The sequence below is a fragment of the Musca domestica genome, unplaced genomic scaffold (genome assembly GCF_030504385.1).
Source record: "Musca domestica strain aabys unplaced genomic scaffold, Musca_domestica.polishedcontigs.V.1.1 24, whole genome shotgun sequence".
In the NCBI taxonomy this organism is placed as follows: domain Eukaryota; kingdom Metazoa; phylum Arthropoda; class Insecta; order Diptera; family Muscidae; genus Musca; species Musca domestica.
The window spans coordinates 10,076,593-10,094,763 of NW_026712272.1; the positions used below are offsets into that span (position 1 = coordinate 10,076,593).

At 34.4% G+C, this 18,171-nt stretch overlaps 1 protein-coding gene across 1 annotated transcript in view; it reads left to right on the plus strand.

The window, feature by feature from the left end:
• The window catches only part of LOC101893878 (pneumococcal serine-rich repeat protein), a 117,057-nt gene that overhangs the window by 76,987 nt on the left and 21,899 nt on the right, over nucleotides 1–18,171 (plus strand). The window contains exons 4-7 of the mRNA XM_059123385.1: nucleotides 7,458–8,798; nucleotides 13,251–14,073; nucleotides 14,205–14,351; nucleotides 16,869–18,112. Coding sequence (XP_058979368.1) covers nucleotides 8,023–8,798; nucleotides 13,251–14,073; nucleotides 14,205–14,351; nucleotides 16,869–18,112 — 2,990 coding nt within the window. The 5' untranslated portion in view covers nucleotides 7,458–8,022. The remainder of the gene's footprint in view (nucleotides 1–7,457; nucleotides 8,799–13,250; nucleotides 14,074–14,204; nucleotides 14,352–16,868; nucleotides 18,113–18,171) is intronic.

The window sequence follows — 18,171 nt, forward strand, 5'->3', positions numbered from 1 at the left end:
TGAAAACTTTGGATAAAGTGGATAAAATGTTTGTGCAATTGGATAATTAGGATGCATTTGGATAAGGTGGATAACATTTTTGAAGCATATGGATAACATGGATATTATTTTTAATACGTTTGCATAACGTGGATAATAAATTCGAGGCACTTGGGTAACATGGATAATAAATTCGAGGCATTTGGAAAACTTTGGATGTCGTGGCTAACATTTTTGAAACATTTGGATAAAGTGGATAAAATTTTTCATGCATTTGGATAACGTAGCCATTACTTTTGAAACATTTGGATAAGGTGGCTAAAATTTTTGATGCATTTGGATAACGTAGCTATTATTTTTGAATCGTTTGGATAACGTGGATAACAATTTTTAAACATTTGGATAACCTGGACAACCTTTTTGAAACATTTGGGTAACGTTGATAATATTTTTGAAACATTTGGATAAATTGGATAAAATATTTTATGCATTTGGATAACGTTGATAATAATTTCAATGCATTTGGATGAAGTGGATATTATTTTTGAAATGTTTGGATAACGTGGATAAAATATTAAGAGATTCGGATAACGTAGATAACATTTTTGAAACATTTTGAAACTTTGGATAAGGTGGATACAATTTTTGATGCATTTGGATAATGTGGATAATATTTTTGAAACATTTGGATAAAATTGTTGATGCATTTGGATAACGCTGATATTATTTTTAAAAAGTTTGGATAACGTGGATACCAATTTTTAAACGCTTGGATAACCTGAATAACCTATTTGAAACATTTGGTAAAATTGATAATATTTTTGAATTATTTGGTTAATTGGATCACATAAATTGGATAACATATTTTATGCATTTGGATAACGTGGATAATATTTTGGAAACGTTTGTATAACGTGGATAATAAATTCGATGCATTTATGTAACGTGGATAATATTTTTGATGCAAAGGGATAACGTGGATAATAATTTCGATGCATTTGGATGAGGTGGATAACATTTTTGAAACATTTGGTAACTTTGGATAAGGTGGATAAAATTTTTGATGCATTTGAATAACGTGGATAATATTTTTGAAACGTTTGTATAACGTGGATAGTAAATTCGATGCATTTTGATAACGTGGATAATATTTTTGAAAACATTTGGATAAGGTGGATAAAATTTTAGATGAATTTGGATATCGTGGATATTATTTTTAAAAAGTTTTGGATAACGTGGATACCAATTTTTAAAAGCTTGGATAACCATGATAACCTATTTGAAACATTTGGTAACGTTGAATTATTTGGATAAATTGGTTAAAATATTTTATGCATTTGGATAACGTGGATAATAATTTCGATTCATTTGGATAACGTGGATATTATTTTTGAAATGTTTGGATAACGTGGATAAAATTTTAAGACATTTGGATAACGTAGATAACATTTTTGAAACATTTTGAAACTTTGGATAAGGTGGATAAAATTTTTGATGCAAAAGGATAACGTGGATAACATTTTTGAAACATTTTGAAACTTTGGATAAGGTGGATAAAATTTTTGATCCAAAGGGATAACGTGGATAACATTTTTGAAACATTTGGATAAGTTGGATAAAATTGTTAATGCATTTGGATAACCTTTTTGAAAACATTTGGACAGGGTGAATAAAATTGTTGATGCATTTGGATAACGAGGATATTATTTTTAAAAGGTTGGGATAACGTGGATATCAATTTTTAAACGTTTGGATTAACTGGATACCCTTTTTGAAACATTTGGTAACGTTGATAATATTTTTGAATTATTTTCATAAATTGGATAAAATATTTTATGTATTTGGATAACGTGGATAATAATTTCGATGCATTTGGATGAGGTGGATAACATTTTTGAAACATTTTGAAACTTTGGATAAGGTGGATAATATTTTTGATGCATTTGAATAACGTGGATAATATTTTTGAAACATTTGGATAAGTTGGATAAATTTTTTGATGCATTTGCACAACGCTGATATTATTTTTAAAAAGTTTGGATAACGTGGATACCAATTTTAAACGCTTGGCTAACCTATTTGAAACATTTGGTAACGGTGATAATATTTTTGAATTATTTGGATAAATTGGATAAAATATTTTATGCATTTGGATAATGTGGATAATAATTTCGATGCATTTGGATGAAGTGGATATTATTTTTGAAATGTTTGGATAACGTGGATAAAATTTTAAGACATTTGGATAACGTAGATAGCATTTTTGAAACATTTTGAAACTTTGGATAACGTGGATAAAATTTTAAGACATTTGGATAATGTAGATAACATTTTTGAAACATATGGATAGCGTGGATAACATTTTTGAAACTTTGGATAAGGTGGATAAAATTTCTGATGCATATAGATAACGTGGATAATTTTTTTTTTAAAACGTTTGTATAACGTGGATAGTAAATTCGATGCATTTGGATAACGTGGATAATATTTTTAATGCAAAGGGATAACATGGATAATATTTTTGAAACATTTGAATAATTTGGATAAAATTGTTAATGCATTTGGATAACGTGGATAACATTTTTGAAAACATTTGGATAAGGTGGATAAAATTTTTGATGCATTTGCACAACGCGGATATTATTTTTAAAAAGTTTGGATAACGTGGATACCAATTTTTAAACGCTTGAATAACCTGGATAACCTATTCGAAACATTTGGTAACGTTGATAACATTTTTGAACTATTTGGATAAATTGGATAAAATATTTTATGCATTTGGATTACGTGGATAAAATTTTTGAGGCATTTGGATAACTTGAAAAATAAATTCGACGCATTTGGATAACGTGGATAAAATTTTTGAAACACTTGGATAAGGTGGATAACATGACTATTTGACGTTATTTGATCCGGTTGCTGTTCTTTTTTTGAGGTAACGTGGATAACAGTTTTACGTTATTTGGATTCCATCATCCCCCAACTCAAAGATATCCAAACATTGCCAAAAACTATTATTCCCATATAGGTAGTTCCACATGGTCCCAGCAATATTTTTCTCATCATACGCATCTACATACATATGTTCTTCGTATATTGTATTTTTGTTGTTGTTATTATTGTTCTACTACTACGAATTGTTTTTTTTTTCTTTTTTGTGTTTTTGTTTGTCCACACAAAAACCTACTCCGATTTCGATGCAACTGTAAATTGATTTGCCTTGCTTTCGGTTTGAATAAGATCAGGTTGCCTGCCTGCCAGTCAGTCAGGCAGGCAGTCAGTCATCATGTTATTGTCGTCCAGCGAGCGGCCAATGCTGCTAATGGACAATTTTCTATGAACAAATAAAAAATGTTTTCAAACATATAGCCTACATATGCAAACACACTCACATACAACATGAATTTTGCGGCGGGCATATTGGATTGCCATTAGCCAAAAAATGAAAAAAAAAACTAGGCTCCTCTTCTTCTCCAATGGACTTCTGAGAACTTCAATGTTTGCAAAACTCTGAAACAAAACTGACTTTTTTTGTGTTTCTGTTTTCATTCCATTGCCTGCCTGCCTGAATTTTGGTTGTTGGTGTTGCTGTTGTTGTTGTTGCCGTTTGCGGTGGCGTGTGGTTTGTGAAATCAAAATCATACAAGGTTTTGCATTTCTATAAAATAAAAAAAGAACGAGAAAAAAATACAACACATCAACGGTCCCTCAGCAAACCACCTCTCTCGTTCCGTGCTTTGATGTCAACTCCAACTTATTCACTCGGCAATTTATTCTCCGTTTACTATTGGGGTACTACAATGTCGTCGTACCCACCACTATGGCTACACACTAACATACATACCAACCGACCGATAGTCGTGCCTACCCAACTCCATACATGGTCAATGTAAAGGTCAAAAACCTTTGAGGAATACTCTACTCCGTACAGAAAAAAAAAAAACAGCAAAAAAATAGCAACAGCAACAACAAATGGTGTTGAACATCACCCGTAGAAGAGTTATAAAGAAATGTGAATAGCAACAACAACAAACACCTACCCAATGAAGTGCAATGTGTCACTTGAGAAAAATGTTATTTTCGCCTATTTTTTATTTTTCATTATTTTACTATTGTTGTTTTTATTGCCATTGTTTAGAGCACCGCTATTGAGAGAAGGCTCTCCCCCCTCCCTCTCCTCCTTCCTTTTCGTTATTCAATAGAATCCTATGATTCTATCAATGCATTGTTGATTGCCTGGATGTGGAGTGTATTTCAATGAGAAAGAGAGTTAATTTTTATTGCTTCCTCTCCCTCCGCTCCTCTCATTACACACAACATGAATAGATCTTTTGTTTTGCATGCCATGCAAGAAAAATGCAAATGAAAATCATACATACATTTTGATGGTTATTGTTACCCCACTTCACAACTCACTTTCTCAGTTACTCCTCCCTCTCTCCATCTCTCTCTCTCATTGCGGTAGTTTGTTTTGGTGTTTTTTTTTTTCTTATTATTATTTCTAGCATCATGGGTGTATTGTGTGTGGGTGTTTTTCGTCTTCTTCAGTTACACACATAAATGCTGCCATGCCATGTAATGAGGAGGAGTGTGTGAGAAGAGAAGCCTCCTCATCAAATTGGCAAATGAGTGATGAGAAGAGTTAATGCAAAACTCTTTGCAACACAAGGAGTACCAACAAGAAAAACATAATAAAAAGCATAATAATGGAGTTATTATGATACATTTGATGCCATGGTGGTGGTTTCCACTGCCAATTACATTAACTCCAATAAGAATTTCTGTATTCAAATCATTGGGAAAAGTGATGAGTCATTGGATATGGATCGCCACGATATAGCCGGCCGTCATTACAGCAAAAATCAATTCTATTCACATATAACAAAATACCAGGCTTAGTCATCGTAAATTTTATGCGCAGAAAAAAAATTATGTGGTGTATGTAAATGGGTGTGTGTGTGTGTGAATGCTTGTTACGCAGATGAGCATAATTAGCCTTCAACTCCTCAGTGAAAAATACTCCAACTGGCCCTCTAGAAATGACTCACAAAATCAGTATCCATAATAACGAAATGTATGGAAAAGGGTTGGAGAGAAATGAAACAAGAGTTTGAATAGAAAAATTAAAAAAAATAGAAGGTAAGGAAGGGTGATATAGTAAAAAACATAATATTATCCGCGTTATTGAGTTTGAATAGAAAAATTCAAAAAAAAAAAACTTTTTTGAAAGGTATCTACGAGGGTGATGTAATAAAAAGAGAATATTATCCAAGTTATCCAAGTTATCTAACTGAAGAAGCCGAAAAACACCCACACACAATACACCCATGATGCTAGAAATAAAAATCAGAAAAAAAACACCAAAACAAACTACCGCAACGAGAGATTGAGGGAGAGAGAGAGGGGGGAGTAACTGAGAAAGTGAGTTGTGAAGTGGGGTAACAATAAAACATTATCCGCCTTATTGAAATATCGTAAATTATTATTCGCCTTACTGAAATATGGCAAAAATATTATGCGCCAAATGGCTTAAAAATATTATCCACATGCCTTAAAAATATTATCCACATTATCCAAATGCCTTAATAATATTATCCACGTTATCCAAATGCCTTAAAAATGTTATCCACTTTATCCAAATGCTTCAAAAATATTATCCACTTTATCCAAATGCCTTTAACTATTATCTACATTATCCAAGTGCCTTAAAAATGTTATCCACTTTATCCAAATGCTTCAAAAATATTTCTCACTTTATTTCTCACGTTAACCAAATGCCTTAAAAAATATTATCCACGTTGTCCAAATGGCGCAAAAATATTATCCACGTTATCCAAGTGCCTTAAAAATATTGTCCACTTTATCCAAATGCCTAAAAAAATTGTCCACGTTATCCAAATGCTTCAAAAATATTATCCACTTTATCCAAATGCATTTAAAAATTATCTTTGTTATCCAAATGGATAAAAAATATTATCCGCGGTATCCAAAAGTCGTACAAATATTGTCTACTTTATTAAATCATCGTAAAAAATATTATCCACGTTATCCGAATGACTTAAAAATATTGTTCGCGTTATCCAAATGGCTTAAAAATATTATCCACATTATCCAAATGCCTTCATATTATTATCCACATTATCCAAATGCCTTAAAAATATTATACACGTTATCCAAATGCCTTAAAATATTATCCGCGCTATTCAAATGCCTTAAAATATTATACGCGTTATCCAAATGGCTTAAAAATGTTATCCACGTTATCCAAATGCTTCAAAAATATTATACACGTTATCCAAATGCCTTAAAAATATTATCCACGTTATCCAAGTGCCTAAAAAATATTATCCACGTTTTCCAAATGCTTCAAAAATATTAACCACGTTATCCAAATGCCTTAAAAATATTATCCACGTTATCCAAATGCTTCAAAAATATTATCCACGTTATCCAAGTGTTTTAAAAATATTATCCCCGTTATCCAAATGTCTCAAAAATATTATCCACGTTATCCAAATGTGTTAAAAATATTATCCAAGTTATCCAAATGTGTTAAAAATATTATCCACGATATCCAAATGACTTAGAATATTATCCCCATTATCCAAATGCCTTAAAAATGTTATCCGCTTTATCCAAATGTATTAAAAATATTATCCGCGTTATCCAAATACCTTAAAAATATTATCCGCGTTATCCAAATGCTTTAAAAATGTTATCCGCGTTATCCAAATGCCTTAAAATTTTATCCAAGTTTTCCAAATGCATTTTGAATATTATTCACGTTATCCAAATACCTTAAAAATATTATCCGCCTCATTAAATTATCGTAAAAATATTATCCAAGTTGTCCAAAAAAAGTTGTCTTAAAAAAATTATCCGCGTTTTACAAATGCCTTAAAAATTATCCACGTTATCCAAATGCATCAAAAATTTTATCCACCTTATCTAATGGTTTCAAAAAGTTATCCACGTTATCCAAATGTTTCAAAATGTTATCCACGTTTTCCATCTTCATAGAAATTTTATCCACATCATTTAAAAATTTCAAAAATATTATCCGCGTGATATAAATGGTTCAAAATTATTATCCACGTTATCCGAACCGATCAAATCATTATCCACATTTGTTAAAAAAAATTATCCACGTTATCCAAATATTTTAAAAATGCGTCCAAATCGGTTATCCACAATATCCAAATGTTTTAAAAAAATTGTTCACGTTATCCCACTGTATGAAGATAATTATCCACGTTACGCAAATATCGTAAAAATATCCACGTTATCCATATTTAGATATATAAGGTTTCCCGTTATTTTTTATTATCCACTTCACCCAAATAACTCACATTTTTTAATAACTTTTTTCCCTTTCAAAAAATACAATTTATTTTTTTTTATTCTTTTCCTAATTTTAAGTTTTTTTAAATTTCAAAACAATGGCTCACAATTTTTCTCTTTTTCTCTCTTTTTTCCAGGAGGAATCTTCTCTTAGCCATTACAACAAAATGTTGAGATCCGACACGAACGTCTAACTGACGTGTTGTCCCTTTTTAGCTGCCCTCCCCAAATTAGCCGTTGGTTTGTTGTAACAACAACAACATGATTATTGCAGCATTGAAAATGTGGCCGCTGCAATATCATTGTCAAGTGTCGCAACAACAACAACAAATGCTGCTTCAAATGCCCGACTTCTCATAACATTCTAAAAAAAAACGACTGGATTCCTAATCTGAAGTCATCGCCGTACCACATGGAAGACGATTTCCTCAGAAGACGACGATATCAGTATTATTTTAATTAATCTCTCTCTTGCGCGCGCTCTCTCACTCTCTCCATCTCTCAGGGAGCAGCAGTATCTTCTTCTCTTGCTAATCAAGCCACAGAAGGAATATTTTCCCCCCACAGACTATATTCAACAGCCAGCAAGAGGAAGACAGAACACGGCCAATATCACAACCATTGGCGGGAGGGGAAAGCGGCGGTGTGGAAAGCAGACACCAGCCTTGCTGTTGCTGAAAGAGCCGCCAAAACGCCCACAAAATGGTAACACCATCAACGGCGGTGGCAACAACAGCAGCAGTATCATCAGCATCCAATGACAACAACAGCAACAATACGTCAATACAACAACATCATCAGCAACTCCAACAGCAGCAGCAACAGCATCAGCAGGATGTGCCACAAACGTCTTATGCAGCAACTCAGGCAACCACTACCGCCACAACCTGCAGTGGCATGGCCGCCACCGCCGGCGCCATACCTCGACAACATCCAAAGAAACGTAAATTCGATCCCTCAGAACTGGATGAGGCCAACGATAATCACCAACAGTCACAGCAGCAGGTCAAGCAGGACAACGTCCACACATCAGCAGAGATTAAGGCCTCCCCCGCATCGAGCTCCTCCAACACCTGCAACACCTCATCCTCCTCCTACAACACAACAAATGTGGTTGATGCCACAACATCAACAGCCATTAGCAACAACAACAGCTCATCCACAACCTGCACCACCACAAGTAATGGCATCAACAATGCCAGCCGAGGAGATGGTGCAACCTATTGTGGTGCCACAGCCACCACCACCACCACAAATGGCACCGTAGACAGTGAAGTGGCAGGAGGGGGAACAGGCGGCTGCGGCGGAGGAGGTATTTACACATTGCGCACAACAACATTTGGATCTCCTTCGGGAGGTGGTACAGCAACATCTGTGGCCCACAGCAGCAGTGATACCAGTAGCGGGTCTCTGGTATCCATTGCGTCCAAGGCCAGTACATGCACGGAGATACCCGAGAAACGTACAATTATAACGAGGTAAGGAGGGGTACTCTAATTTTCTTACTTGAGATGGATAAACGATTTACGGTACTCCGTTGGTGTGGATAAAAGCTTTAAGATATCCCGAAGATTTGGATAGATTTTATACATTATTTGGATAGCGTAAATAATCGATTTACGATATCGTGGTAGCTCGGAATTTTTGCGATATGTAGATAGAGAAGACAATGTATTTACGATATTTGGATAATACGGATAAATTTTTACGATATTGGCGTAATTTTAATAGTATTTTTATTGTATATAGATATGTGGATAATAATTTTACGATATTAATATAACGTAGGCAATATTTTTACGATATTTAGATAAAGTGGATAATATTTTAACGATATTTGGATAAGTGGATAATTTTTTACATTATTTGGATGAAGTTGATAATATTTTTACGATATTTGAATAACGAATATAATATTTGGATGACGTGGATAATGTTTTTACGATATTTGGAAATCATGGATACCATTTAGGCGATATTTGGATAACGTAGACACAATTTTTACGATATTTTGATGACGTAGATATAATTTTTACGATATTTGAATAACGTGGATAATAATTTCTACGACATTTGAATAACGTGGATACTATTTTTATGGTATTTGGAAAACGTGGATACTATTTTTACGATATTTGAATAACGTGGATACTATTTTTACGGTATTTGGATAACGTGGACATTATTTTTACGATATTTGGAAATCATGGATACCATTTATGCGATATTTGGATAACGTAGACACAATTTTTACGATATATTGATAACGTAGATATAATTTTTACGATATTTGAATAGTATTTTAGATAGTATTTTTTACGATATTTGAATAACGTGGATACTATTTTTACTGTATTTGGATAACGTGGATAATATTTTTACGATATTTGGATAAAGTGGATAATATTTTTACGATATTTGGATAGAGTAGATAATATTTTTACGATATTTGGATAACGTGGATAATTTTTTACGGCATTTGAACACCGTGAATTGTATTTTACGATATTTGGAAAATATTGATCCCCTTTTTACGATATTTTTTAGATAACGTGGATAATATTTTTACGATATTTGGATAAAGTGGATAATATTTTTACGATATTTGGATAACGTGGATAAAAATTTTACGATATTTTTTAGATAACGTGTATAGTATTTTTACGATATGTAAAATTTTTACGATATTTGGATAGAGTAGATAATATTTTTACGATATTTGGATAACGTGGATAATTTTTTACGGCATTTGAACACCGTGAATTGTATTTTACGATATTTGGAAAATATTGATCCCCTTTTTACGATATTTTTTAGATAACGTGGATAATATTTTTACGATATTTGGATAAAGTGGATAATATTTTTACGATATTTGGATAACGTGGATAAAAATTTTACGATATTTTTTAGATAACGTGTATAGTATTTTTACGATATGTAAAATTTTTACGATATTTGGATAGAGTAGATAATATTTTTACGATATTTGAATAACGTGTATAATATTTTTACGATATTTGAATAATGTGTATAATATTTCTACGATATTTTAAAAACGCGGACAATATTTTTACGATATTTAAATAACGCAGACAACATTTTTACGATATTTGGATAAAGTGGATAATATTTTTTTACGATATTTTTGGAAAACGTGAACAATGTTTAAGATATTTGGATAAAGTGGATAATAATTTGACGATATTTTTTAGATAACGAGTGTAATATTTTTACGATATTTGGATAAAATTTTTACGATATTTAAATAGAGTGGATAATATTTTTACGATATCAGTATAACGTGTATAATATTTTTACGGCATTTGAGCGCCATGGATATAATTTTTACGATATTTGAATAACGTGTATAATATTTCTACGATATTTGGATAACGCGGAAAGCATTTTTACGGTATTTGTATAATTTGGATAATATTTTTACGATATTTGAATATCGTGGATAATATTTTTACGATATTTGGATAAAGTGGATAATATTTTTACGTTATTTGTATGAAGTTGATAATATTTTTACGATATTTGAATAACGAATATAATATTTGGATAATGTGGATAATATTTTTACGATATTTGGAAATCATGGATACGATGTATGCGATATTTGGATAACGTAGACACAATTTTTACGATATTTTGATTAAGTGGATTATATTTTTACGATATTTGAATAACGAGGATAATAATTTTTACGATATTTAAATAATGTGGATACTATTTTTACGGTATTTGGATAACGTGGATAATATTTTTACGATACTTGGATAACGTGGACAATATTTTTACGATATTAGAATAAAGTGGATAATATTTTTTACGATATTTGAATAACGTGGATACTCTTTTTACGGTATTTGGATAACGTGAATAATATTTTTACGATACTTGGATATATTTTTACGATATTTGGATGACGTGGATAATATTTCTACGATATTTGGGTAACGTGGATAATGTTTAGCATATTTGGATTACGTGGATAATAATTTTGCGATATTTGGGTAACGTGGACAATGTTTAGGATATTTGGATAACGTGAATAATAATTTTACGATATTTTTTAGATAACGTGTATACTATTTTTACGATATGTAACATTTTTACGATATTTGAATAGAGTGGAAAATATTTTTATGATATTTGTAACACGTGCATAATTTTTTTACGGCATTTGAACACCGTGAATTATTTTTTACGATATTTGGAAAATATTGATCCTCTTTTTACGATATTTTAACGTGAATAATATTTTTACGATACTTGGATATATTTTTACGATATTTGGATGACGTGGATAATAATTCTACGATATTTGGGTAACGTGGATAATGTTTAGCATATTTGGATTACGTGGATAATAATTTTGCGATATTTGGGTAACGTGAACAATGTTTACGATATTTGTATAACGTGGATAATAATTTGACGATATTTTTTAGATAACGAGTGTAATATTTTTACGATATTTGGATAAAATTTTTACGATATTTAAATAGAGTGGATAATATTTTTACGATATCAGTATAACGTGTATAATATTTTCTACGATATTTGGATAACGCGGAAAGCAGTTTTACGATATTTGGATAATATTTTTACGATATTTTAATTTTTACGATATTAAGTTAAAGTGGATAACATTTTTACGATAGTGAGATAAAGTGGGTAATATTTTTACGCTATTTGAATAATATTTTTATGATATTTGAATAGCGTGGATAATATTTTTACGGCATTTGAGCAATATTTTTACGATATTCGACTGATATGGATAATATTTTACGATATTTTTATAATGTGGATAATGTTTTTACGGGATTTGAATATTTTTACGATATTTGGAAAACGAAGATTATCTTTTACGATATTTGAATAACGTGGATAAAAAGTTTACGATATTTTTGGTAACGTGTATAATATTTTTACGATATTTAAGTTTTTTACGATATTTGAAGGGAATGGATAATATTTTTACAATATTTGAAAAAGGTGGATTATCTTTCTACGATATTTGAACAACGTGGATAAAAAGTTTATGATATTTTTGGATAACGTGTATAATATTTTTACGATATTTAAATTTTTTACGATTTTTGAATAGAATGGATAATATATTTACGATATTTGGAAAATGTGGATTGTCTTTTTACGATATTTGAATAACGTGGATAAAAAGTTTACGATATTTTTGGATAACGTGTATAATATTTTTACGAGATTTAAATTTTTTACGATAGTTGAATAGAATGGATAATATTTTTACGATATTTGGAAAATGTGGTTTATCTTTTTACGATATTTGAATAACATGGATAAAAAGTTTACGATATGTTTGGATAACGTGTATAGTATTTTTACGATATTTGAATAGAATGGATAATATTTTTACAATATTTGGAAAATGTGGATTGTCTTTTTACGATATTTGAATAACGTAGATAAAAAGTTTACGATATTTAAATTTTTTACGATATTTTTGGATAACGTGTATAATATTTTTACGATATTTGAATAGAGTGGATAATATTTTTACGATGTTTAGGTATGGTGGATAATAGTTTTACGAGATTTGGATAACGAAGATGATATTACGACCCCGTTTGGATGACGTAAATGATATTTTTACGTTATTTGAGTGGATGATTTTACTATTTTACGTTATTTGGATAGCTTCTACTATTTTTCGATATTTGGTAGTAAAACTAATAGTTTTACTACATTTAGATAAATTATATATTAGAGGCGAAGATTTACGATCGTATAATAGAGTTACAAAATTGAATATTTTTTTACGATATGTGGATTTTTGATATCGTAGATACTCTATTTAATTATTTGAATAACCAATTTCCTTTATTTGTGAAGAATATTTGAATAATTTCCTCTCTTCTCCCTTCTCTCTCTTTCAGTTCTCATGCAGCTGGCGGCGTTCCTGGTGTTCCTGGTGCCGCATCAACGTCAACAACTACAACAACATCTATACACAAACAATATGTGGTAAATGACAACAACAATGCAAGCAGTGGCAGCAACCACAATGCCAATACCCCCACAACAGCAACAGCCAGCATCAATGGTAGTAATAGCAACAACAACAACAACAATTTAAATCAACAAAATAATGTTGCTGGACAACGATATCATTTTGTACAACAACAACAACAACACCAACAACCGCAACACAAAACACAGATACATGTTGTTGCTTTGAATAGCAACAGCCAACAACAACAGCAATTACAAATGCAACAACATCATTTACAGCAACAGTCGTCCTCTTCGTCTGTGACAGTAGCAACAGCAGCCCCACCACCACCACCACCCCAACAATCATCATCTGCAGCAACTGTTGTCAACAACACAACATCCTCCGTCACATCATCGATGTCCGTCTCCGCATCCTCGTCCTCCTCTGCCACCACCACACCCTCCATCTCCTTCTCCTCATCGACCAGCAGCAGCAATGATGGGATTGTACTTAATCTAAGTGATTGGATTGATACCCGAGTACTGGCCAAAGTGAATAACTACTATGCTCCGGGCGTGACGCGCCAGCCATCGACAACGACGACATTGACGTCGTCATCGTCGCCGAATGCCATCATCGATGTGCCACCGAATTCAATTATTGTCGAATTTGATCCACCAGAAAATAGTACACACCTATACACGGATGTACTTAATAGTGGGCGTTTTAATGTGATATTGGACGCAAGTCCACCAGCGGCCGATGTAGGTATCAATTCCATTCTCCACACCCCCCTACCTCCCCCCTTATTCATGTCCACGTTTAATTGACAACTCTGTGCAGAAGATTATTGAATTTGGTTTTCTTTCGCTTCGTTTCGTTTCGTTTTTTTCAGCTCTTGGAGGACACCCGTGTCTGTGTGCGAACATCCATTGAGGGCCGTGAGGGTTGTGTGTTTGTCGAAGGCACCGTTATCGAGGTACATCCGGCAACAAAACAGTTTACAGTACAAATTGGAACCACGGAGACGGGAGCGGCAATTGTAAGTTGGAAAAAAGTATTTGATTACTGTTCGACTCCGAAGGAGTGAAGAGGAAGTGTCTAGGAGCATTGGGCCTCCCCACAAAGGGATCAAACTATTGAATAGCCAAAACGCTCATAAAATACATCCGATTCTTTCCTAACTTCACACATCACAATATTTCTAACAGCACAAGATCCGTTGTGAACTTGGTAGATATCGGCCCACTCCTTTTGGTACCTCCCGCACAAAGGGGTCGAAATTCTGAAAAACCAAAACGCTCATAAAATATAAAATAAGCATCCGATTCTTTTCAAACTTAACACATTGGAATATTTCTTCTGACACAAGATTTGTTGTGAAGACGTTAGATATCGGCCCACTCCTTCGGGTACCTCCCCCACAAAGAGGTTAAAATTTCGAATAACCAAAACGCTAATAAAATGCTAAATAAACATCCGATTATTTTCAAACTTTACACATTTCAATATTTCTACTAAGAGGAAGTCTTATGGGAAGATGGGTAAAATCTGCCCACCCCTTCTTGTACCTCCCCCACAAAGGGGTCAAAATTTTGAAAAACCAAAACGCTCATAAAAATTCAAAATAAACATCCGATTCTCTTCAAACTTCACACAGCCCAATGTTTCTACCAACACAATATCTTGTGTGAAGATAGTAAAAATCTGACCACTCCTTCTTGTACCTCCCCCACAAAGGGGTCAAAATTTTGAAAAACCAAAACGCTCATAAAATGCGAAATAATCTTCCGATTCTTTTCAAACTTGACACGTCCCAATAGTTCCATCAAAACAAGATATTGTGTAAAGATGGAATATATTGGTCCACTCCTTCTGGTACCTCCCCCATAAAGGGGTCAAAATTTTGAAAAACCAAAACGCACATAAAATAACGAGTAAGCATCCGATTCTTTTCAAACTTCACAAATCCCAATATCTCAACCAACACAAGATCTTGGGTGAAGATGGCAGATATCGGCCCACTCCTTCTCGTACCTCCCCCACAAAGGGGTAAAAATTTCGAATAACTAAAACGCTCATAATATCCGAAAAATGAATCCGATTATTTCCAAACTTCACACATCTCAACATCTCTACCAACTTTAGATCTGATGTGAAGATGGAAGATATCAGCCGACTCCTTCTGGTACCTCCCCCACAAAGGGGACAAAATTTTGAAAAACCAAAACGCTCATAAAGTGCTAACTAAGCATACGAATCTTTTCAAAATTAACACATTGGAATATTTCTTCTGACACAAGATTTGTTGTGAAGATGATAGATATCGGTCCACTCCTTCGGGTACCTCCCCCACAAAGAGGTCAAAATTTCGAATAACAAAAAACGCTAATAAAATGCTAAATAAACATCCGATTATTTTCAAACTTTACACATTTCAATATTTCTACTAAGAGGAAGTCTTATGGGAAGATGGGTAAAATCTGCCCACCCCTTCTTGTACCTCCCCCACAAAGGGGTCAAAATTTTGAAAAACCAAAACACTCACAAAAATTCAAAATAAACATCCGATTCTCTTCAAACTTCACACAGCCCAATGTTTCTACCAACACAATATCTTGTGTGAAGATAGTAAAAATCTGACCACTCCTTCTTGTACCTCCCCCACAAAGGGATCAAAATTTTGAAAAACCAAAACGCTCATAAAATGCGAAATAATCTTCCGATTCTTTTCAAACTTCACAAATCCCAATATCTCAACCAACACAAGATCTTGGGTGAAGATGGTAGATATCGGCCCACTCCTTCTGGTACCTCCCCCACAAAGGGCTCAAAATTTTGAAAAACCAAAACGCTCATAAATTGCGAAATTAGCATCCGATTCTTTTCAAACTTCACACATCTCAATAATTCTACTGACACAAAATCTTGTGTGAAGATGGGTAAAATCTGCCCACACCTTCTTGTACCTCCCCCACAAAGGGGTAAAATTTTTGAATAACCAAAACGCTCATAAAATGCGAAATAAGCTTCCGATTCTTTTCAAGCTTCACACATCTCAACATCTCTACCAACTTTAGATCTGATGTGAAGATGAAAGATATCGGGCCACTCCTTCGGGTGCCTCCCCCACAATGGGGTCAAAATTTTGTAAAACCAAAACGCTCATAAAATGCGAAATAAGCTTCCGATTCTTTTCAAACTTTACAAATCCCAATATCTCAACCAACACCAGCTCTTGTGCAAAGATGGAAAATATCAGCCCACTCCTTCGGGTACCTCCCCCACAAAGAGGTCGAAATTCTGAATAACCCAAACGCTCACATACGCATCAAGTAGGCATCCAATTCTTTTCAAATTTCCAACATCCTAATATTTCTACGAACTCTAGATCTGGTATAAAAATGGTAGATTTCGGACCGCTCCTTCTGGTATATCCCCCACAAAAGGGGCTCAATTTTTGCTCATCCAAAACGCTCCTTCTGTCGTCAGAACCCATTGATACTTTTCAAATTGTTTCATTAAATTTCTCTCAATTTCCCCTCTCCCCGCATTTCAGTTGAACACTGTAAAACGTGCCGATCTACGTTTGCTGCTGCCACCCTGGTGGGATGAACTAAACGAAGTGTCACCCCTACTGCAAACTGTCCCTGCAAACAACAACAATGCGTTTACGACCAAAAAAGTGGCCGCTGCAGCGTCACCACAATCCAGACGTACCTTGGGCGCCACAACGGTACAATATGCGATGAATCATCATCAGGGCAGTAAAACGCCAACGACGGGTCTTCATCATGGTCCACATCCATATCATTCACATGGCCCGCAGCAGCAGCTGCATCATCAGGATCCCCAGCAACAGTCACAACACACAACACATCATCAACATCATCAGTTGACCTTTATCAATAATAAAATGGTAACTCCCAGTGGGGCGGCGGCAGCGGTTCTGCAACGGACATCGGGTCATCAGACGGTGACAACGCAACCGAAACCGGATGATTATTACAGGACCATAGCCACATCGCCGTTTCAAACGACTGGTGGGAATATTGTGAACGGGAGTGGTAATGGCAATGTGGTGGTGGTCACTAACGCAGGAGGACAGCATCAAAATGCCTATTTACTGCAAAACAATGCAAATGGTTGTGTTGAGACCGAACCACAACAACAACAACACCACCATCATCTTCACCCACAACATCAACACCAAACCACGGCAATGGAACAACATCAACATCCCCATCAACATTCGCAGCAGCAGCATCATGGAATCGATTCTAAACTACAAACATCTGATGAAATGGCAATGCAACAGCAGAGGCGACAACAACGTCATCACCAACAGCTGCAACAACAGCATCGTTCCACCACCACCACCACCAGCACTACTGCTGCCAACACCGCCACCTATGACGACTCCTACGATTCCGATGAAGAACTGAAACGTGTCGATATCGGCGGCTATGCATCGCTCGCCGATGCCGATCCGGAAAAGCTGTCCGGCGGCAGCAAACGCAGCAGCATGCAAAGTCGCGGCAGCTCATCATCAGCACTTGAACAGAGGCTAACACCACGATCTCATCCAGCTACACCACGATCTCAAGCGAATACGCCGCATCGCTTCAAAAAGGGCGACATTGTCGAGTCCGAGTCGGGCGTACGCAAAAAATTCAATGGCAAACAATGGCGTCGATTATGTTCGCTGTGTTCGAAGGAATCTCAGCGCCGTGGCTTTTGCTCGCGCCATCTCAATCAGAAGGGCAATTCGTTGCGTTCATCCGGACCGAGTCGTTTTCCAAGGTGAGTACTACGGGTGGGAAGCTTAGGGAAATTTGAAGGGAGCTATTAAATTCTTGTTT